General features: G+C 54.5%; 1 protein-coding gene across 3 annotated transcripts; it reads right to left on the bottom strand.

Annotated features, from left to right (window-relative positions):
- Positions 1 to 3,035: 3,035 nt before the first annotated feature.
- Positions 3,036 to 15,972, bottom strand: KCNS1 (potassium voltage-gated channel modifier subfamily S member 1). Of its 3 annotated transcripts, none has more exons than XM_066561795.1 (3): positions 15,871 to 15,972; positions 10,016 to 11,008; positions 3,036 to 5,442 (listed from the first exon to the last, which is right to left on the bottom strand). In XM_066561795.1, exons 2-3 carry the CDS (start codon positions 10,979 to 10,981, stop codon positions 4,987 to 4,989), a joined length of 1,422 nt encoding a protein of 473 aa, XP_066417892.1. In that variant the 5' UTR covers positions 10,982 to 11,008; positions 15,871 to 15,972; the 3' UTR covers positions 3,036 to 4,986. The 3 variants fall into 3 exon arrangements, with proteins under 3 accessions (XP_066417892.1, XP_066417893.1, XP_066417894.1); XM_066561796.1 differs by lacking the exon at positions 15,871 to 15,972 and adding an exon at positions 15,398 to 15,451 and having other exon boundaries at positions 10,016 to 11,067; XM_066561797.1 differs by lacking the exon at positions 15,871 to 15,972 and adding an exon at positions 15,398 to 15,423.
- Between the last annotated feature and the right edge of the window lie 6,848 nt (positions 15,973 to 22,820).

Here is a 22,820-nt window from a genome sequence, read left to right as displayed (position 1 = left end):
AATCTATCCACCTTCCTACACAACAGGTGAGGCTGGAGGCTCGCTCCTAATTCTGGCTCACTTGCTGCACTTTGAGCTTTCTAGCTCAGGGAAAGATGAAGCTGACAGTGAGTGGGTGCTGCCTTCCAATGGTGAACTGTTGGCTTCGATGTGGTTTCCCTGAGCAGTTACTAAATCTGTCCTGGAGGGATGACTAACTGGAGCAGAGACAGAATTCATTCAGGAGTCAGCTTTGGTTAGCAATTCCGGAAGAAACAAAATAGATCTGAGCTTTTAAGTGTTGGGAAGGAGCTTGGAAATCAAAGGGAGGGAGGCTGCGGGCTTTTCTAGTAACTGGGGAAGCCTGGAGCTCTCACATCTTCTCAGCAGCATTACCAGGGTATTGTGGAGCCCCAGAGCAAAGGGAGGGAGGGTTGTGCAGCCGTAGCAGGGGAGGGTTTGTGTGCACCCCCTCTGTTCTGGCAGCACTGCACCTGCTGCACAAACTTCTGCATGTGGCTAACAAACCCAGCAACAGCAGCTACCCATGAGCTGGGGCTGGTGGTTAGCCTTGGTTTCCTCCCCCATAGAGGAAAAAGTCAGCTCTTCACTAAGCCCATAGCACCAGCAGTTTTTAATAATTATAAGCATTAAGCTACACGAGCTGCTGTGCCAGTGTCCTTTTTGCCCAAGTACTCATTTCCTACACCTTTATTTTGTACCGTTTCCTGCTGTCCAGAGGCCAAAAGAGTCTGAGCTTGGATAAATGCTGAGTGTTGGCTGACAGCCCTGCCTCGAGAGTTGACAATTTTTCATTTCACTAATCATTTTGGCAAAATTCTGACGAGTCAAACCAGGAAATACCCATCAGCTCTTTCTAGACTGAAAGTTAATTGCTCTTTAATTTAAGGGCCCAGGAAGAAAGCCAATGTGTTTAAAAACTTTGAAACAATTCAATTTCATCTATGAAGGACTGCCCTGCTCCCCTCTAGGGTGTTGCTGTCCAAACAAATACAGTGCTGGACGTGGAGGGAGCCCAGAGTCCCTGAGTCCCATCCTCAGCGGTGACAGGAGCCTCTTGCAGTCCTGTCTGCGCACAGCCAGCAGACAACTGAGCTGTAGGGTGCATTTTCCTCAGCCCAAGGGGCTCACAAGCTCTGGACCAATATTCCTTCACTACAGAGAGTATGATCTTGAAAGAAATGTGGGGCAGTTTTTCCCACTGTGCTGCTCTCAGCAGGTCTGGATGTGAACATGCATTGCTGATGCTGTGCCTCCCTGCATGCCTGACCTGTGGGTTTTATTCCCTGAAATGGTGTGACCTGTCTAGGCACGTTTGGTTCATTTCATTCCATGCCTTCAAGGCTGCTCATTTGGCTCTCTCAGATGGTTAGAATAGAAGTCTTGATTTTGTGTTTTTCCTACAACTAAGTTAGCACTTGGGTTCAGGTAAAGGCTAAAGTGAACCCATAAGTATATGTAGACCTTGGGGCTGTCTCACTACAAGGCAAAAGTGGTTTAGCATTATTTTGTAAAAAAAAAAAAAAATGGAATTACTGCACTGTTTGTTTTTACTGATCTCCTTCCATAGTTCAGCAAACAGAAGTAACACTGATTCAACATGCCAAGCAGTGTGCTCAAGCAGTGAGAACTGATTTTTGCTGAGGTCAGCAGGGTTGTAGGAATCTGTGAGCAGGAGAGATCCCAGAAACACTACCAGTGAGGAGTCTTTCCTTTCTCTAAATAAAGCCCTTTAAATTCTCCTGGTTTTCTCATTACCAGCCAAGTGCACAGACCATGCTCAGGGTAGTCATGGATCTGAAAGTTGGCAAAGGAAAAGAAGTTTTAAACAAAGGTAATGAAGTTTACTTTGTCTCTTTGAGCAGAGTTGTCTAATTCTCAGCTGCATTAAACAGCTTAATAAGGTCACTCCTTAATCACCGTTCCCTGGAGGCAAGAGAGTCATGCTTTAGTCAATCATTTGGTGAATGTGGAAAGCAGCTTTGTAGGAATAACCTGATAAAGTGTGTAATTGATTTACCCACTGTATCAAATGAAAATGCAGCCACTCAGGAAAACTGATTAGGGATTAGCAAAAGAACACGAGTTTCCTGCTTGCCTTAGCACTAGTAAGAGAGGCCTGTCCTTGCAGCCCAGAGCTGCACAGCCTCGCAGGGAGCGTGGGCTGTGCTCACCCACTCTGCTGCTGGGCACCTTCCTGCTCTGCACAGCTCCAGCTCTGCCAGATCTGCCTGCACAGCAGTGGGAGGATTTTCCTGGTGCACTTACTCAGAGCCATACAAATCCTAATGTCTTCACAGGGAGCAGGAGGCTAAAAAAAGAAAACATCTTTCATGGCTTTCCCAAACCCAAGCTCGGAGCTCTCGTGCCCCAGCCCCCTCTGTTGTGCCCTTGCCATGGGGCAGAGGGGCTCACAGATCCTGCCTTGCTTAGAGCCCCCAAGGTAGGGCAGCTTTTGCATTGGAATGATTGGCAGAATGTGGATTTTTAATTTTTTTTATGGGAAAGCTCTCAAAGGAATAAAGATTGAACTGGTTTTACCCCATCGTGCCCAGCAGACAGGGAGAGCAGTGGTGCCCTCCCCAGCCAGCCCCTGCAGAGCAGCAGCCTAGAGACCCCACCTCATTTCAGAGCATCAGAGAGCCACAGACAGCACCAGGATTCCCTCCCTCCCAGCTGTGATGCCTGTGAGTGGCTTTTCCCAGAGCCCACCAGCTCCAACACATCCCCAGGAATGCCTGGTTCACTGAGCCTCAGGAAGGTGAGTTAGTTACTCCAGCCAGGATCACAGCAGTGCTCCAGGCATGAGGACAGCTGTCAGCTAGAGAGCATCCAGCATCCCACAGCATCCCACAGCTCCCACCATCCAGAGCAGAGCTGAGGTGGGAGCTCTGCTGGGCTCCAAGGTGGGGCTGGAGCTGCTGACAGGGACCTGCAGCACTGGCTGCTCCTGCTCACCCTGACCCAGCCCTGGCTCAGCCCATGGGCTGCACGAGCACATCCAGCTGCCACAAAAACAGAAACCAGCATCCACAGCAGGTCATTGAGGTCTTTAATAAAATATACAGTATGCATCCCATGCATAGATAGAAAATTAATTTACATGCTTCTAATTATTTGCATAATGCTTTTTCATTAATAGATATAATTTGCTCTTCACATTTGAATACATTTTGCTACTGGAATATTTATGTTGAGAAGGGGAAACTCCTTCCTGTATTCAAGTAACAGTGCAGCAGGAGCTGGTTGGAGCAGAGGGTGCTGCTCTCCAGTCCCAGCTCCCAGCAGGAATAAGCACAGAGAGGACCATGGAGTTGGTACTGGAAGACTTGATGATGCCAGAAGCGTGAGCACCCTCCCATCCCACACCACCACTCCTTGGGGAGCCTCCCTGAGTCCCACTGGGCTTGGAAAAGCTGGACCTGCACCAGTGTTGGCTTTCCTTGCCTGTGACCAGCAGATTGCTACAGGCAGAGCCAGCACCAGCAAATACAGCTGTGCTTAAACCCAGCCAGGAAAGCAGCAGCAAAGCCATGGTCCAGGTACGTGGGGTCATCCTGCAGCCTTTAAAGTGTGTTTGAGGTGTTTGGGATTGTGGGATGCACATTTCTCCTGCTCAAAACAGGCATTGCTGGGTGCACTTCTCTGTGGGCAACAGAGCTGCACCATTTCCAAACAGAGAACAGGGTGGGAGGGTGAGGAAAAGCTCTGTAGGGAATTAATGCTGTGCCCTGAAAGTGCTCAGGTGGGCTGTGGTCCAGGCAGGAAGGGGTTTGTGTTCCAGGCTGACCTCCCTGCCTGGCTGTGAGGGGCTCAGGGGCTGTGGTGACAAAAGCAGCGCAAGGTCCCCTCTGCCCCAGCTCTCTCCCTGCAGGGGGAAGGTGAGTGCAGCAGCACTTGGGGGGCTCAGCTCCCTGTGAGGACACCTGGGGCAGTGTGACCCCCTCCTTACAGCCCTCCTGGCCCCGAGACAGGGAGGGAAGAGGCAGGACAAAGCCAGGCTAGGAGCTGTGGTGAGGGAGACCAGGGTTTGGGGGACAGCCCCACTGGGATTGGCTCCTCAGCTCCCCCAGCTTTGACCCCTTTGACTGCTGCTGCCTCAGAGTTCAGTGTTCCTTCTGCCATCCTGGCCATCCCCAGGTGTGTGGGCAGTGTCCCTGCCCCATGTGTGGGCAGTGCTCCCAGCTGTGCCACGCTCCCAGCACAGCCCCAGATCCCTGCGGGTGCTGACAGTGCAGGAGAGCAGATAAATCCCAGCAATGGAAAGAAGGTGGGGTTCAGTCCACCCCACTCCCATGGGGCTCACCCTGAGCTGGACACTCCCTCTCCTCCCATACAGGCTCATTCCCTTTCCTTTATGGCTGGATGGGCAGTTGAGCCTTTTGAGCCTGTTTCCTGCTGGGGGTGGGACAAGGCTGGGGCTGGAGATGACATGGCACAGGATCTCTAAGGGCTGCCAGCCTGGTGAGGGCTGCCTCATCCTTGAGCTATTTAACCTCATCCTGGACAACGCAAAACATTAGGGCAGAGGAAAATCCCCCTCCATACACCTGGGGCAGTGCCTGATCAGGGGTCACTTGTATTTCTTATTTTCTGCCTCCCTTTCTGGCAGGGGTAAATCCAGCACCACAACCTCCCTTTGCAGCCACGGGTGAGCAAGGTGAAGGCTGAGACACATCCAGGCAGGCACAGGGTCTGGAAGCAGCCAGCACCCCCTGGGCATCGCCTCCAACCCCTCCTGTCCTTCACAGGGTGATGCCAGCCATGGCTCCTCTGCTGTGTCCTGGTGCTCACCATGAGCAAGTCCCACATGCCCCAGGTGGGTCCCAGCAGGTTCCAAATGCCCCAGGTGGGTCCCAGCAGGTCCCAGGTGCCCCAGGTGAGTCCCAGCAGGTCCCAGGTGCCCCAGGTGGGTCCCAGCAGGTTTTAAATGCCCCAGGTGGGTCCCAGCAGGTCCCAGGTGCCCCAGGGCTGCAGAGCAAGGGCTCAGGGGCTGGGGTGGGCCCCGGGGGTCAGGCCACGTCGGTCGGGGCTGGCTCTGTCCAGGGAGGTCTCGCTCAGGGCCTCGGAGTCGGGGTCATGGCTGGAGGTGCTGCCGCCCTCCTCGGGCTCCTTCTTGCCGCTGTTCCTCACGGCCGCCTCCAGCGCCTTCTGCTTGCGGTAGAAGTGGGAGAACTTGTTGAAGATGATGGTGATGGGCAGTGCCACCACCAGGATGCCCCCCAGGATGCAGCCCGAGGCCGCCAGCTTGCCCGCCACGGTGACGGGCACCACGTCCCCGTAGCCCACAGTGGTCATGCTGACCGTGCCCCACCACCAGCACGCCGGGATGGTGTCGAAGCCGACGTCCTCCTCCTTCTCTGCAGTGTAGGCCACGCCAGAGAAGACAGAGACGCCCACAGCCAGGTAGAGCAGCAGGATCCCCACCTCTCTGTAGCTGTGCTGGAAGGCAAAGCAGAGCCCTTGGTGAGCGAGGGGCACTGATCAGGACACAGGGATCCCACAGTGCAAACACAGCCTCCCTGCACTCCTCCACAGGGATCCCAGGGCTTCCATCCACCTCTGCTGTGGGATGTCCTGCTCCAGGGGTGCGCTGGGGTGGGGCAGGAGTGACTCACACCTGGAGCAAGTGGTGCAGCCGGGAATCGTTCCTGGCACCCACAGCTGCCTCTCTGCACTCCACCAGCCTGTGAGTGCTGGGAGGGAAGACAGATCTGGGCTCCCCAGCCAGGGATCCCCAGCAGAAGCTGCTCCCCTGCCTCCAGCACTCACTCTGGCCTGATCTCAGCTAACAATATTTAGCACATTTTCCTTTTATCTTGGCAGGTCCCCAGAAACCACCTAATAGCAGCCACTAAAAGAAGCAATTTGTACCTTCCTGAGTCGCTGGCACTGCTCACAGAGAGGACGTGGTCTCTGCTGCAGGCTCAGCTCAGCTCTTACCCAGGTCTCAGGCCAGGCTCCCTGGGGACCCCTGAGCCCCAGGGTCCCTCCTGTACCCCCACACCACTGAGCCACAGCATTCATGAAACCCGTTGTTACACACACATAGAAACATCACATCAGAGCTGACGCCAAACCAAACATCCCTGGTCATCAGGGCAGACCAGGGACCCATCCAGTGTCAGCATGGGCTGGTCTTAGCACCCATCCTGCAGGGTGCTGCAAGCCCCAGCTTGATGAGGTACAGCCCAAGGGATCTGGGAGCCTTGGTGGGAATAGAGCCCTGGGACACCCAACCCTGATGGCAGTGGTATGCAATGCTCCTTGAAGAAGACATCATTTCTCTGGTTTCAACCTAAAACATTTGTGCTGTGATCTTTCTTTTTATATTCCTAACATTTGAACAAAGTATAAACCTGTGCCAGGAGCCCAGGGGGAACAGGCAGTGGGCAGCTGGAGGACCAGGCAGCAAGTCATGCCAGGAAGGGACTGCCAGGGGACAGGCTGCCACCACCATCCTCCCAGCATGGCTTTGTGCAATCACCTCTTGACTGCCATAAGTGAATTTTTTGGATGTTTCTGCCCACTGACCTGCCAGCTTGCTCTTCATCTTTTGGGAAAAGGAAAGCAGAGCTCTGATTATAGGGATTTTTTCCCAGTCTCCTAACAAGCAGAGAATGCTTTATCGGAGACCACATAACGGCTAAAGGAAACAACATTTGAACAAAGCAAACAGCAGCAGATGTGGGAAAAGGCTTCTGTGGTTGGGATGAGACTTAAAAGGAGGTGGATTCATGGCAGGGAATAAGGAGACTTTGCTTAGACAGCTGGCAAAAGCTGCTCAGATAATGCCAGTAATACCAAATAACCTCCTCTTCCTCCCCTTCCTCCTCCTTCTCCTCCCTTTCTCCTCACTCACCTACAGCAGTGCCAGGGGAGCTCCTTGAGAGGACAAACAGCTCAGAGCCAAGGGTGTATCACTTGGCCAAGAATGACCTGCTCCTGGCTGGAAGTTAACAGCAGGTATGTACATCCCAGCTGGGGACCAGCAGCACCAAATAACCTCATGCATTTTTAAAGAGTATCACTTCTGGCCCTGGGATGTGTTGGAGGGGGAAGGCAAAGGGGAAGTCAGGAAGCTCCATAGCTCCTGCTGCTTCAATTTACACATAGGGTCAGGGTTTGCAGCACAAGGAAGGCTCCAGAAACCTCCCAGCTGATCCTCAGGCACTGGCTGCCATCTATTTGCAGCCCTTTATCTGCAAAACTTCTGGTTTGCTCACTGATTGAGGGGGAAGGCAGCTGCAGCTGGGGTTTGGCTGGGATGCAGTTTTAGCCATGGTTTGAGCGGGATGCAGGCTTAGCCAGGGGTCAGATGGAATGCAGGTTTAGCCAAGGGTCGGGTGGGATGCAGGCTTGGATAGGGTTTGGGTGGGATGCAGTTTTAACCAGGGTTTGGGTGGGTTGCAGGCTTAGCAAGCAGCCAGCCTTGGGGGAGGCAATGCTAGGTAATAAAAGACTCCAGCAAAAAGCCCTCCAAGCAGCAGTCTCTCCAGGTTCCTGCCAAATGCACATCTTTTCTCCAGCACAGCAGAAGAATTGGAATGGAAGAGCCCACTTTGAGTCTTGCTAGAAATAGGAGCGTGGAAACCCAGCAAAGATGGCCCATGGTAGTGACAGCAGGGTGACACGGGATGTGCAGAGTTCCAACCTCTTTATGTATTAATGCCCCTGAGGGGACAGACAACAACTCCTGAAGATCCCTGTATGTGCTGTAATTACCCAGGGACCAACATCTATCAACAGCCAGTGGGAGAGGGGTCCAAACCCACACCCACAGAGCTGCAGTAGTGGTAAAGGATGTCGGGCATGGTGGGGAGGAAGAGCAGAGACGTGTAGGAAGCCTCTCCTCAAATTAAACACGCTGTGGATCAGGCCCCAAGCAGTCTGAGGGCTGTTCAGGGTTTACAGGGCACAAATGGCAGAATTCCCTCAGCTAGCACTCTGGTGACAGGGGAACAATCACTCAGCTTGCCAGAGCCATCGCTCCCCCTTCCTGGCTGTTAACAGCCTCCACTGCTCTGCTCCTGCTCTCTGCTCTCGCAATAGGAAGTAAATTATGATTAACAAGACGTTGTAATTTATGTGCCCACTAAATCACAATGCCAAGCTGCTGCATCAGATTTGTGTCTTTGCTCATCCCCATTCAGAGCTGGCTGCGGAGTCCCCAGGAAGGGGCACTTTCCAGCACGTCACTGGCTGAATCAGCCGCTCGTCAGAGGCCGGAGCCGCGATGCTGCCGGCTCCCCAGACCTCCTTTAGTGCTTAGTAATGTGCACATGAGTCCATCAGTGCCTGCTCTGCTGAAAGGTGGTGTTCATGCTTGGATGGAGCACCAGCAGGACTTAGGGAGCCCTTTCCACCTGTGCAAGTTTACTTGAATTTCACCAGCAGTTTTACCTGGGTCTGTCACTTGTCAGTGCCCTTTCAAGGTGAGTGTTCAGAAGCAAGTGTGATGCAGGTAGGACTTCAGGCATCTTCATTTCAAGCAACCCACCCTGGACCCTGTTCTCAGCAGTTTTTGAGGATGTCAGGAATATTTTGATGCTCTGTGGGCTCTGCAAGATTAATTCTGGGCAGGGCTGATCCTGCGTCAGAGCAGAAGCTGGCAGAAGACCTTTCCTGCTGCCCATCCTCACCCCCATTCACACTCAATGGTTGCTTTCCTCCGTGACTCAGCCATGGGAACAGGTCCAACCCCAGCAGCCAAGGCCAGTACACCCCATGCCAGCCCTGTCACTGCTGCAGCAGCAAAAACAGGGTGTCCCCAGCTACTCATCCCTGACATGGCCTTTCAGAGGGAGCAGCACTAGGAGCTGCAGCTCCCTCCCATGCCAGGCACTGAGTGGGAGGGGAGTGGCCCTTTGGTTGAATTTCAGGCTCTGTTACAAAGATTGCTTCCTTGGCCATTCGTGTGGCACACTAGTCATTTGAAGGGGGTAAAGCCCAGGGATATTTGTGCAATTGACCCAAGAAGAGGCAATGTTTGCCCTGGTGATCATCCCCCCATGCCCAGCACCAGCTCCATGCGTGGAAGGGCATTGGGAGCATGTGTCACTCTGAGCAGGCTCAAGGATCAGCTTTAGGATTCCTGTTGATGCAATCACCAAGAACCAGGGACAATTAAAGGCTGAGTTTAATTGGCCTCTGCACCAGGCTGGATTTTCTGTGTAAGCACAGGAGGTGAGTTTCCTTCTCCCCAGATTCAGGAACATGGCCTTCAGCAGGAGAAGGATGGAGGGGAGAGATGGTGGGGGTGAGCAGAACCACACTGGGTATGGAAGCTCTCCTGCTTCACCGCTGAGCTGCAGTGATGGAGGTCTGGCTGCAGCACCAGGATAGTGAGGATTGCAGGACAGATTTCAAGTTGCCCTTGGTGTGTCTAAAGACACCAGGGGAGCTGTGGGTGGGGATCTGGAGAAATAAGCCTTGGGGCATGTTATGGGAGATGTGGACCCTCTCACCAGACCTGCAGGGATGCTGCATCTAGGTACACCTGAATCCTGGTCCTCCACTTGCTCAGCATTTCCTCCAGACCTTCCTCCTGAGGACCACATGGTCCTGGGACCAGCTTCCCCCAGCCCTGCTTGCCAATTTTTCTATCACACTGAGGGGCAACTGCTGGAAACCCAGGCTCTGCTGAGCCCCTTCCTAGGGCTGGTTGTCCCATGCCATACAACTCACCCGTTGCTTTTCTATTGCTGCTTTGTGCCAGTCCCAACCTCACTGTATCCTGAAGCATTCAAGTATCAACTCAGCTGGAGCAGGATTTCTGTTTCCCTAAAAGGGCAGACACCAGGGGTTGGGCACTGGCCTCTGGTCAGCTGGCAGCATGCCCTTAGGAGGGTTCCCCATTTTCCAGAATGGGGACAGAAGCAGCCCTGAGCCACTCACACTGGTGCTGGCAGACCCAACAGCTGCTGGCTGGCCTGCTACCTGCTCAGCAGGTCACTCTCAGCCCTACTAGGCACTAGTCTAAAGGAGTAGGTAAGGAGATAGAGAGCCAGTTTACCTTCAAGGTGGCCCCCAGTGACCTGAGTCCGGTGGAGTGCCGAGCCAGCTTCAGCACCCGGAATATCCTCATGAGCCGAAACACCTGCACCACCTTGCCCAGGTTGCCCAGCTCTGAGTCACTGCCCATGGTCACGTCCACCAGGAGGGTGAAGTAGAAGGGCAACACTGACACAATGTCAATCAGGTTCAGTGGGTGCTTGAAGAACTTCCTGGGGTTGGGTGAGAGCAGGAGGCGGGAGGACACTTCAAAGGTGAACCAGGAGATGCAGAAATACTCCAGCTTGTGCAGGATGGGTTCATCGAGCACGTTGCCATTCTCATCCACCTCCTGGTACTCGGGCATGCTGTGGATGCACATGGTGGCTATGGACACCAGCACCACGCTGATGGACACGAAGCTGAAGAGCTTGCTGGGGATGGAGTAGCCCGGGTTCTCCATGGTGAGCCAGAGGCGCTTGCGCAGGTTGCCGCAGCGCAGGGTGCTGTAGCGCAGCAGGTCGTGGTTGATGTCAGAGATCTCATCAGGGGACGTGTCCACGCTGCTCACCTCGCTCTCCTCGTCCCAGTTGTGGTGCCGGCTCTCCAGCTTGCGCTCGTGGTAGCGGTAGCTGCAGCAGGAGTCCAGGAAGAACTCATTGATGCCCCAGTACTCGATCTCCTGGCAGAAGGAGAAGACGCACAGCTCCTCCATGACGTGCAGCTTGCCCGTCTGGTAGAAGTGGAGGACGTAGAGGAAGAAGCCGGGGTTTCTGTCGAAGTAGAACTCCCTGGCACTCACGTCGTAGTCATCGCAGAGCTGCAGGATGGACTCCTCCGAGTCGCAGGAGAGCAGCCGGCCCAGGCGCGTGTCGGGGAACTTGGAGAGCGCGCTGGAGCTGAGCCGCCGCCGCAGACCGCCCACGTTGATGTTGATAACGTCCTCCTCAAAACTGGGACCCCAGTAGTTTAAGGTCTTGTTGACCATGATCAGCAGAGCAGGAGCGGGTTCCACCTGTGGATGAGACAGCGGGGCTGGAGGGCTGCTCCTGGATGTGGGGGAGCAGAAGCACCCTGGGGAATGAGGAGGGATGTTTGCATTTTGAGAAGTGAGGACCAAGGAGAGAGAAGGGGAGAAAAACAGCTTTAGACTGCTGTTCTCCTGTGGTATGGAAACTAAAAAAAAGAAAAGCCAATGATTTTTCCATGTGAAACTTTTCCTTGATTTTTTACCTGCTAAAATTTCTCCCTTTGCAGGTTGTTAATGGCCTAAGGAAGGCAGTTTAATTCACCTCCAGTACCTCACCCATGGGGCTCTCCTTCTTCAAACAGGTAATTAGTTACTGAAGAGAAGATTTATTCCCCAAAGAGTCTCCCAGAGGAAAAATTAGATCTTGTCAAATCACCACTGCTGTGATTCTGCCAAAGTGCTTTGTAGCCCCACTACCCACGCTACTAATTAGACCTGGTCAAAAAGTCCTTAGATGGTGCAATCTTTCCAGCAGCACAGGCAGTTTTGCCAAAATCAAAGTATTGTCACAGAAGGTGTCAATTTTAGGGAGAATTTGAGAGGAAGAAGTGTCAAAACAATTCATCTGCCTGTTTTGTTTCCTCTTGTGTGTCCTGCCATGTAAAATATTAAGATTATTTTGATTATGTTGAAACATAGCAAAAACATGATTCAGAATCACTGATGACTGAATAAAATCTGTATGTCAATGGGGAAATAAAAACCCAGCATTTTGATTTCTATTGCATTTTAGGGATTTATAAGTTTCAGGGAGCTGGGCTTTTTTGCGCGGCAGAAATTCTATTTTCTAATGAGAAACCGTTAAAGCATCAAAGAAAGAGGAGCGTTCCCAGATGCAGATGCATTTACCTGTCTTGCTCAGAAATTTAGAGCAAAAAGGCAAATAAAAAGCATCGTGATCTTTACGCACCACCTTGAAATCAGATTTTTCCACCTGCCTTATTCGTCAAAACAACCAGGGGACACATGGAGCAGCCCTGTACTCACAGGATCTCCCTGCTCCTGGCACAGAGTGGTGGGGTTTGAGGGACACTGCTTTGCTCTCTTGGTGGAGGAATTACATTTTTTCCTGTCTTATGTCACCCACAGAATTTTCCAAGCTTTTAGGGGCCGCAGGGACAGAGGGCACAAACAGGCAGCAGGAGCTGAGGGAAAAAAGACTGCAGCCCCTGCAGTGATGCTGAGGTGCCAGCAGACCCCACAGAGAACAGCCTGGTCCCACACCGAGGTCAGGAACATGAGCTAGGTCACAACACCCAGGGGAGTCCCATGAGTTCTTCCTCAGCAGCCATCTCACCGGGTTTATGGGGCAAACACCAGGGCTCTGCTTGCTTTCCAGTCTGAGAACCTCGGTGTGAAAGGTCTGTCAGACTGGGAGGGACCTGGGGGACACGGTCACCTCTAAATCTGTAGGGTAGAGCAGAGCTGCAGAGGAACAGGTAATGGAGCCACGGTTGAGCCCTGGAGGTGTTTTTTAAGCTGAGCATGGCTGTGGGTGCAGGAAATGCCAGATTTGTGTGAAACAGCCTGGCAAAAGCATCTGTGAACTCCACTGCATCTCCCAGCCCGGGGCTCCTTAAAGACACAGCTTTGCACCACAACCAGCACTTCCATCACACCACGTCTGGAGGAGGCAACCAGCTGGTGATAAACCTCAGAGCTTAATGGACTCCATGTCTCGCCTTTCAAACGGGAGGGAAGAAGGAGAAGGATCCATTTTTAATGCTTAAGCCAAAAGCAAGGGAGAAGAAGGGGTGTAAACCCTTCTTTCAGGGATAAATTGGAATTTCAGTGTCAGATTGGCTTTTCCAGAGAAGACATCACACAGCCCATCTGTGGGGTAGGGATGACTAATCCAGGTTCCTTCCAGAAGGATGCTCATGCATTCAGGCTATAAGCACACACACACAGATTGGGGAACCTGGAGGTGCATCTGTGGGATCCAGCTGATCCCAAAACCAACCTCAGACTCTCTCTGCACCCTCCCTATAGAGCAGCCTCTCTGAAAGGTGAGGCCACTAAAACCAAAGGCAAGGTGGCTTGGGGGCTGGGCTGGGGCACAGGACAGCCCAGGATGGCAGGACAAGCCTGAAGCATTCCTCCAGCTCAGCAGGACCATCCCCAGTGCACAGCTGTGGCTCTGGGTGAGACGTGCCAAACCCTGACAGCCAGAAGGGGATGGCTCCTACCCCTCTCCCAGCTCAAAATTAAAAGATGGGTGTCAGGACCTGCAAGGTTTGTAGCCCAGGGAAATCCCTCCATCCCTCCTGCACTGGAAGCAGACTGAGGAGAAGGGTCACGAACTGCCAGAGATGTTCCTTTATGATATTCACTTATGAATAGACCAAATTATTTCTGCCCACATACAGCTTTCATCTAGGAATCTAAAGCAGCAATTAATAGTTTTATAACTCTCTTGCCTATTTGTTCCACAAGCAGCTAAGCTCAGCTTTAGAACAGAACTGGGCTTTGAACTGGGACCCAGTGTGATCTCCCCTGTTGGACCATCAAAGCTTGCACCCCACTCACGTTTGCAGGGGAATCAGCTGGGAAACAAAAGCTCACTTAGGAAGCTTGGGTGATTTTTATTTAAAAGCACAACGGACAGAGAATACAAATGTGTCTGTCTGGGAGAAAGTGAATTTGCAAAATTTTCCTTTAGTTGACCCAAAATTTCCATGAATGATTGGAAAAAGGGAACGGATCAAGCCAGTCTCTTTCTGATAGATGTTGAAATATATTGTAAGCTATTTTGAGACAACCGTCAGAATTACACAAGCCAGTGTGAGCTGGGTGTTGGGCATTCAAATTAATATCTATCTTGTGGAGAATAAAATCCCTGGTATATGCATTTATGACAGTAAAAATAAAATATAAAACAGATCAAGCATGTCTATAAGAAATGCTAGAAGAGCTTCCCTTGACAACATATTTTTTTTTCTCAAAGGCTTTCAAATGGAAGTAATGTATATTTATTCTACCTGGCAAAGGGAACTCAGGGGAGTGGGAAAGAAGGTGCTAATAGACATTCAAGTGAGGATGCAGCAAGTGCAGGGAGCATTGCACACAGGGTCTTTTCCAACCAGGTACAATGGATTTAGATTAACAGTCCAAATAAAAAACCCTGTACTTACAGCTCAGCGAGGCTTCCCAGCAGGGAGTCGTGTGGCTTGTCTCAAAGGAGCCATTAGAAATGCGTAGAGGAGGAGGAACCTGTTATCCTTTGCCTGTAGCCTACCCTAAATGCCCTGTCACCCGGGGCTTGTGACCGTGCATGTCCCAGGTGTGCAGGGGTGCTGGCTGCAGACCACTGAGGAGATCCTGTGCAAGATATCCATGAGACTGGGGTAGGACTGGGAGTCCCCTGCTGAGTAGCTGAGGGGGCCCGTGGGGCTGGGTGGCATCCCAGCTCCTGCAGGGTGCTGTACCCATATGCTGGGACAGGACTGGGGAGACATCTGCTTTCTGGTCATCCAAAATTGCCCCTGCAGAGCCCCATCCCCATTGCTGAGCGTCTCTGTGCTCAGGTCCAAGCCCTGCCTTGGGCGGTGTGGGGATTTGCCAGGCAGGCAGAGGGGAGAATGGAAGGGGGATTCCCACTAGTGGCTGCTCCCTGCAGGCAGAGCACAAGCGGCTGCTGGATGCTGAGAGGCCACCAAGATGCTCAGGGCTGGAGATGGAGCTGACGGGGGACTCCCTGCTCGCCTCGGGTGCAGGAGAGGGTGATTACCAACAGCCCAGCGCTGTGCCAGCCTCCACTCCCAGGTCTCACGCTGAGCGTGCACAGCTCTCCAGAGGGACCTCCGTGCTCCGTTCCCCGGGGAGGGGGAATGCAGCCCCCGGGGAAGGCAGGCTCCGGGGCGAGGGACTCTCCTACACCCGCCCGCAGAGGGACGGGGAGGAGGGTCCCTGCGCCCCGGCACCCAGCAGCATCCCGGGTCGTGGATGCCGGCACGGCGGCTCCCCGCTTACCCCGGGATGTCGGTACCTCGCTTCCCCGCTCATCCCTGCATGCCTCTGCTCCGGTTGCCCTCTCACCCCGGGTTGCCGATGCCCCGAGTCCCCGACGCACCCCAGGCTGCTGAACCCGGCAATGCCCGGGGGTTCTGGTACCCCGGGTACCCGGGTTGCCGGTGCCCCGGTCCCTGTGTTACCGATCTTAAGGTCCTCGCCGCACCCCGGGATGCCAGCGCCGCGGGTCCCCGGGATGCCGGTGCCTGCCGCTCCCAGGGATGCCGATGCCGCGGGTCCCCACCCCGCCCCGGGATGCCGCTGCCCTCGTCCCCGCCCGCCCCGGGTGCCGGTGCCGCGGTTCCCGCGCTGGCGGAGCCCGCAGCACCCCGCTGGCGAGCCCGGCCCCGCGCCGCCGCTCACCTGCCTCGGCGCCGCCCCCGCCGCAGCGAGCGCGCCCGGCGCGGAGCCCGAGCCCTGCGGGGCCGGCGGCGGCGGCGAGAGCTCCGCGGGGCCGGGGGTCCCGCCCGCCGCCCTTCCCGGTGCCGCCCTCCGCCCGCCCGCCGGCGCCGCGGCGCGGGAGCAGGCGGGGAGAGCGCGGCTCCCGATTCCCGTTCCCAGTGCCCGGTTCCAGACCGCCGGTGCCCGGTTCGTGGCTGCCTCTGCCTCCCGCCAGCCCCTGCGGAGCTCTGTATAGGGGACAGGGCTGAGGATGCCCGGGGAGAACGCACTGGACAAGACCAGCGAGCTGAATTTGGTGAAACCGGCTGGCAGGTCGGCACAGCTCCGTGCGAGGCTGGCGGTGTCCCCGCCGAGCCACCACCACAGCTGTCACACGGAACCGAGCCGGGAATCTGGAGCAGGCGAGGGTACCCCTGGCTTTCCTGAAGTCTTACCTGCTGGAAGTGCCTTGGAAGGCGGGAGAGCTCACAGGATGGCTGTGCCAGCCGCGCTGGGGGTGCCCGTCTCAGCCGGCCCTGGGCTACCCCAGGTCTTTGCGAGGCTGCCCGGGTGGGAAGCGCTGAGCCCCCGCAGCCGGCAGGGCCGGGCCGTGCCGTGCCGTGCCCGCTCAGGCCGAGCAGGGCCCGGGCAGCGCTGCCGCCCTGCGCCGGGCACACGATGCCCCCCTGCCCTCGCAGTCGCCCTCCGTGCGATCCATCTCCATCTTGCTCCTTGGAGCTGGGAGTGTGCGAGGCACCGGGGCAGCCCCGCGGGGAAGCGCTGCCCTGGCTTGCCGAGCTCCTCGGTGTCTCTCCAAAGGCTCACTGGGAGGTGGGTGAAGGCAGCGAGCCCCGGGCATGGCACACGCTGGTTTCAGGTCAGCGAGCTGCCGCCGCCGCCCGGGGCCATCCCCACATAGCGCACCAAGCGCCCCCGAAATCAGCCGCTGGAGCAGAGGGATGGGAAGGACGGGATGGGAAAGGGACCTTCCCAGGGTGACGGCCGGGGCTGCATGTCCCCGCAGCGATGGCTCATTGCTCCGGCAGGCAGCACAGAGCAGCTGTGTCACACGGGCGGCTCGCACGGGGCGAGACTTCGCAGCACCCTCTGCGTCCCTTCCATCGGCTTGCTGATTGCTGATTATGGTCCGAGGGGCTGGAGCCTGAGGGCTCTCAGCCTTCTCCAGGCTTGCACGAGGCGGACTGAGAGCTCTTTTTGGTGGCGAGCATCCTTCCCCCTGCCCGCACGCCCGCCTCCCGCGTGTGCTGCCAGTCCTGTCCCTGTGCCAGGCAGAGCTGGCCGCTGCAGGGCCATCAGCGTGTCTCCATGTGTGTGTGATGTGTCAGACTGTGTGTGCCTGTGCTTGTTTACATGGCAAGGAGGCAGCGGAGGGAGGGGGAAGGGATGACTTTGAGGGAGGCCTCAGAAAAGAGAAAAAAAAGAAAAAAGAAAAAAGAACGGAGGGAAATTCCTCTGTTCTGTGATATAAAGCAAAAAGCTTTTTTTTTATGGCAATTAGAGATGGCTGAGCATCCCTGGAAGCTGCAAGATAAACATGCCCATCTTTGTCTGCTCCAGGCAGCTGCGAGCCTGGCTGATGGTGGGTGCTGAGCCCCAGCGGGGTGCAGCCCACAGGGTAGGAGGAGGGTTGGCTCCCACGTGGGGTTTTCTCTGCCTGTCACTGACATATGGTGATCAGGGTGAATTTTCTTTTCCCTTCTGAAAATAGTTCTCATCCAGCCATTTTTCAGGGAAGGAGCTGTGCCTGGCGCTGCAAGGGCACCCACTCCATCTGGCACTTTGTGTCTGCACCAGAGCCCTGTTTATGCTCTACTACAGAGCAGACCTCAGCCTTGTCCCCCCCAAAATCAGCTCTCTCAGTACAAGGAGGTTTGCTGAGTGTCCCTGGGCCGTGTGGAGGAGCTTAATCATGAGTGGGAAAGAGTTGAGAGGGGTCTGTCCTTATTGCTCCCAGACTGGAGGGATCACCCTGGGAAGGGGCTGGAGAGACACGGAGAGGAGATACCTCCATGTCTCCTGCTGCAGCTCAAAGCTCTGGCTGGAAGCAACTGCAGAGAAGAGAATTTCATGTCCCAGGCTGCAGAGGCCCCATGCAGGTTTGTGCTGGCATCACAGCATCCTTCAGAGGGGACTTGGCTGCTGCATCAATGGCACTTGAGGTGAATTTTCCCTTTTCCCCACAAATTCAGAGGCAAAAGGCCTGACTCTGCCACGAGCCAGCCAGAGCCTGTTGGCCTGCCTTCACACTGACACTGGCAAGCTGTGGCAGGAAAGGGAGACTCCCACTTTAAGGCTGTTTTCCAGTGAATTGAGGTGTAAGGGCTGTTCCTTGGCACAGCTGTGTTTGTGATGGCCCTGGTAAAGCACAGCTCCCTATGGCACAGGCCAGCCCTGTGCCCCTGCTGCCAGTCCTGAGCTAACCAGCAGTGATGTGGAGATGGGAACAAGCAGAAAATCAGGTCAGCTGGAAATGCCTCGCCATCTCTTCCTTTCTTCCTTTGTTGAGGAAGGCGAATCTCCACCCGCTGAAGGCCAGGGTGGATTATATCAATAACCACACAGCAAATCCTCCATGTGGGCACAGGGGCAAAACCTCTTGCTGTGGTCTCTTCTGCAGGCTGGAAGCAAATCGCAGAGGCAGGGTGAGTCTGAAGCCAGCAGCCATTTCAGTGATGCAGTGACTCATCCCAAAAGGCGCTCAGCTTGTGGCAGCTCCCTTCCTTTCTTCTTTTTGCCTTTTTTTTTTTTTAATAGCTGATATAGCAATAAATTTTAAAAAAATAGCAGGAAATACATATGAATATAGCATGTCTCCAGAGCTCCTCTAATTAAAAGAAAAATCTTCAGGCACTTTTGAGCCCCTTGGATATCTGTTGTGAAAGGCTGGAGCTGCTGGGTACCTGCCACGTGGGAGGGTGGGATAGAGCAGCACACCTGCGAGTGCAGGGGGATCCGCGGAGCTGGAGGCTGACAGGGGCTGATTAATGCCAGGGACATGAGCACAAAGCATTTCACAAATAGTCCTTTCCAGAGGGAAAGAGCTAAATTAGGGCAGACGCTAAAGCCTGGTCTTGTGTTTCTCAGTGGCAAAGATTTCATACTAAATACATGGGCTTTCCTTAATGCTGTTATTTCCTGGTGGTTTCTGTGCTCGCTGGTGCGTTTGTTCCCCGAGCTATGGGAGGGGGTTGCTCCAGCTGGAGGGGCTTGGGCTTTTCCTTCCCATGCCATTGGCTGTTCCCATTCTTGTGCTGTCAACTGTCCCAGTTTCCATGCCTCTCCCTGGAGCCAGTTCATGGGGGGCAGGAGAGAAAGCGAGCTGTGATGGCAGCATCCTCTGAGCAGGAGGAGAAAAGTGGGGACACAAACTCCATGGGATTCCATCCCTACAATCCTCATCTTCCTCCCAGAGCCACAGGGTGTCTGTAGATGCTGCTGACAGGGGGATATCAGCCTGCTCCATGCTGGAAATTAATTAACCAGCTTCATTCAGTCTCTGGAGCCCTTGGATATACCTGCATGTCCAGCCCCCTGCAGAAAGGGGATTTGTTGGAATCCATCTGCAGCAGGCCTGGGACAGACATGGCCTGCAACAGCCCATCCCTCTGATAGCCTGGAACTCTTCAGGACTTGGGTTTTACTGAGCTGACAGGGTGCCTGAGCCAGGAAAGATTAATGGACATTCACTGAACTTGCTGGGGACCTTGACTTGTGTTTGGACTCTGAAACTCTAACAGGAAATGTGAGAAAATCTGGAGAGTGGTACCAATGCAGTGGCTATTTTTTATAGAGATGAAGAGCCTCTGGTGAGGGAGCAGGGAGATGCTGCAGTGCAAGGTCAGGCATTTCAGAGCACTGATTTACTGTCTGGCGAGTTCCCACGTGCCTTGAGCGTATGGATTGCCTCCATCTTACAGCAACCTGCAATCTCCATGTGCTGCATCCCTGCTCCACGTTGTCTCACCATCCTCCAGCACCCAGGACACATTAAAAACTGATTTCATCAAAAACAAAGGCTATTCCCAGGCTCATCATTAACCTGGAGCATCCCAGGCCAAGGCTTCCCACGGGCCAAGCCCTCTGCAGACCATTCCCAGCAGGGCTAGAGCTGCCACAGGTAGGGATGCTGGCAGAAGGGAGCATGGTGTCAGAGCAGAGGTTGAGGGCAGGACTTGCTCTGTTCCCTGACACCCATCTTTGGTGTCAGGGTCAGTCCAGTCACACTTCATTTACCAGTACAGGAAAAGCCACAAAACCCAGTCATCACAGCCATGCTTGCACAGGCAGCATGGGCTCACTTCTTGGATTCTCTGCCAGGAGAGAGACAGGTGAAGATGGAAGGACAACTTTAACTGCAACTATATCTTGCAACAGTGCAGGTTGAATAATGCAAGTAACCAAGAGAGCAGCCAAGTTTGACTCTCTGCAGGCTCATACAGTGAGGACACTTGTCCTGTATCTTGTTTTTGATAGCTGAGCACAGCCAAGGCCATGGCCATGGAGGGAGCCAGAGGTGGCCTCTGATTCCTGCCAGCAAGGCCAGGCTGGGTGGAGCAGGGAGGTCCCCACCTGCCCCTGTGCTGCACTGCACATGGAAATGTCTTACAAATTAGTATTTAGGCAAATTGGAAATCAGTCTTTTCATGCAATAAGGGGGCCAATCAAAGGGTGATTTCCCTGAGATTTATCTGGACCTGTGGATAATTTCATCCCACAGCAAACCCAGGTGAGGGCCTTGCACAGATGGATGCAGGGGTAGCAAACCTGAGGCTCTGCCTGTGCACCAGAGCTGCAGACAGAGAGTGGCCACTGGGTTTGGGGCTCTTCAGTCTCTGCCCAGCTGAGATGACACAGCTGAGGCTCAAAACTACAAATTGCTGGTGAATTGTCACTGTGGTAGTTTTGCAGGTGGAAGTGCCCTGGTGGTTTGAGTGCCCTGCTCCCATTCCAGCTCTGCCTCCAGCCGCCTCTGTGCTGACAGGGATGAGCCCACAGGGACAACTACAGCTGGAGATGTTGGGTGCAGGGAAGGGTCTGTTCTCCTGTCTCTGCAGGGATGTTGTCCTTTGGGCTCTCTGCAGAAGGCTCAGGCAGTGCTGGGGGTGGTGAGAGAGCTCTGCTGCCAGAGTGTCTTCAGGTCTTGAGGCTCTGAAGGATGCTGGGGACTTGCTGGCTCCCTCCATCCCATCTCTCCCTCCCTTAGACATCATCCCAGCATGGGCAGGACCCTCAGTCCAAGGAGGAGGATGTGGGGCTGGAGATGCTGGAGCACTGGGGATGGGGTGACATTGACACCCAGGGCTGCAGGGTGCCTCTGGGGGGCCAGACTGGCAGGGGACCCCCCAAGCCCCCCAGGTGCCCTTGGCAGTGGATCAGCCATGCCGTGGTTCTGTGGTTCTGTGGTTCAGGGCTGGTGACTCACTGCCAGCCTTCAAAGGCTGCAGAGCCTCGGCAGGGGGGAGCAGGGTGTCTGACAGCTCCTGAGTCTCCTGATAGATATTCCTCTGCTGCTGCATGGAGAATCACTGCTGTCTCCATGTCTAAGCCCAGGTTTGCTATGCTGGCTATGGATTTTTCCCTGCTGTACAGCCATCCTGGCTGCTTGGCACTGGATTTTTGTAGTTTTGAGGGGTTTTTTACCAGGAATATATGAGCAAGCAGCAGAGGAGAAACCAAGGATGCAGGATGCAGGTGGGTGAGAGCTTGCTGGCTGGAGGAGACACAGGCACGTGTTCCTGCAATATGCACACAGGATCCTACCTTTCATTACCTTCTTCCACCAGCTGCAATGTTGAGGGCACCCCTCATTCTTTCTTTGATCCTGACAGAGTTCAGGGCTTGCCTCTTTAGGCAGATTCAGGTACCAAGAGAGAACACATCTACCTTCTTCCAAAACTCTTGGAGCAGTGGAAGTGGCACTTGTGTCCCAAGAAGATGCCTCTTGGTTCGCTGGGATGCACCATGGCATCCAGGCAGAAGCCCCATTTCCCTGAGCCCTGGAAAGAGCCTCCTGATGACATTTCAGGAAAGCATTTTTCTATTTTTAGAGGCCATCGTGCACAGAGCCAGGGAGTCAGTACAGGATTCCCAAGCTCTTGCAGAAAGCAGTGGAGCATCTCGGGATGCTCGGAGCAGCAGCCCTGGGGCTCATTAACACGATCCAGTCACAGCAGTCCCTGAAGCAGAAAGGTATTTGGGCATTTGGGCAGCAGTCTGCTGCCTCTTTCAGCCTCTGCTGGGTCAGGCTCTGATCATGCTGGGACCAGGCTGCTCCTCTGATTGGCACCACATCTCTGATCTGTGCCTTGGAGGTCCAAAGCCTCCCGTTCCCCTGGCTGTGCAGGAAGGCGACAGGGCGGGCTGCGAGGCTCTGCTGCTCTGCCCATCTCTCCCTGATTAATGTGAAATCCAGCCTCATGAATCATTCATGAAGCTTTATTTAGTATAATGGTTTCTGACATCCACTGCCTGGGAACAGCATTTTGGGACAGACCGTTTGCGACCGTTTCTTTTTTCCAGAAATAGGGAGCTGACGTTGATCCCATCCGAACGGGGAATGTACAGAAAGGGAGGGAGGGAGGGGCTGAAGCAGCCCTGCCTCCTTCTCAGGGAATCACAGGTTGCTTCCTAATTAGCCAAATGTGTAAAAGCTAAATATTGACATTGCATTGCAGTTCCCTGCGTCTTGCCATCACATTGCATGCTATTAACCTACATAGTGTCAGGGAAAGGAGCATCTGTGTGTGCCTTGGCACAGGCAGGCCTGAAGAGACAGGAATTCCCCCTTGCAACGCTGCTGGTGGGACCTGAAGGAGCTGGGAAATGGATTCCCCTCTGTGGCTGGAGCTGGGGAGAGACAGAGAAGCTCCTTGTGCTTCCCTACAGCATAAATCACCCACCCTCCTCTTCCTGAGCGCTTGGCTGTAGGGAGGAACTGGTTCCAGCTGGGAGGGGCTCTCTGCCCTGTCTGGGAGGGAAGTGCAGGTACCTTTGTTCCTGTGCTGGTGGATTTGGGAGTGATGGTGAGTTTCTGGCCGTGTGTGGGCCACAAGGTGGGATCTGTGCTGCAGTTTGATGCGTGATGAGCAGGGGCTGGAGCAGGGCTGGCATCTGTGGGAGCAGCTTTCCTCCCTGCAAACTGCTCCATGTGAGTCTCAGAGTGCCTCAGCAGCCTTTGCCAGAGCTGTTATTTGTGGAACATCCCAGCTGCTTGGCTGAACACAGACATCAGCCTCTCTGAGGGGCTGTGGAGGGAGTGCCCTGCTGAGAGATGGGGCTACAGAGAGAGCAGGGCTGATGGAGCCCAGCTGCCCTGCCTGCCATGGGACACAAGGAGGCTCAGCTGCCCTGCCCGTGCCACTGCTGAGCCCTCACATGTGTCTTC

This window comes from Molothrus aeneus, chromosome 17 (genome assembly GCF_037042795.1).
Source record: "Molothrus aeneus isolate 106 chromosome 17, BPBGC_Maene_1.0, whole genome shotgun sequence".
Lineage (NCBI taxonomy): Eukaryota > Metazoa > Chordata > Aves > Passeriformes > Icteridae > Molothrus > Molothrus aeneus.
The sequence above is the reverse complement of the archived record's forward strand: the minus strand, read 5'-3'. Positions and strand labels throughout refer to the sequence as shown.

Bases quoted from the DNA above. Each gene is read 5' to 3' on its own strand.
- KCNS1 (XM_066561795.1), bottom strand. From the start codon at position 10,981: ATGGTCAACAAGACCTTAAACTACTGGGGTCCCAGTTTTGAGGAGGAC. The intron at 5,443-10,015 runs GTAAACTGGCTC...TTTGCCTTCCAG, and splicing joins CACTGGGGGCCACCTTGAAG to CACAGCTACAGAGAGGTGGG.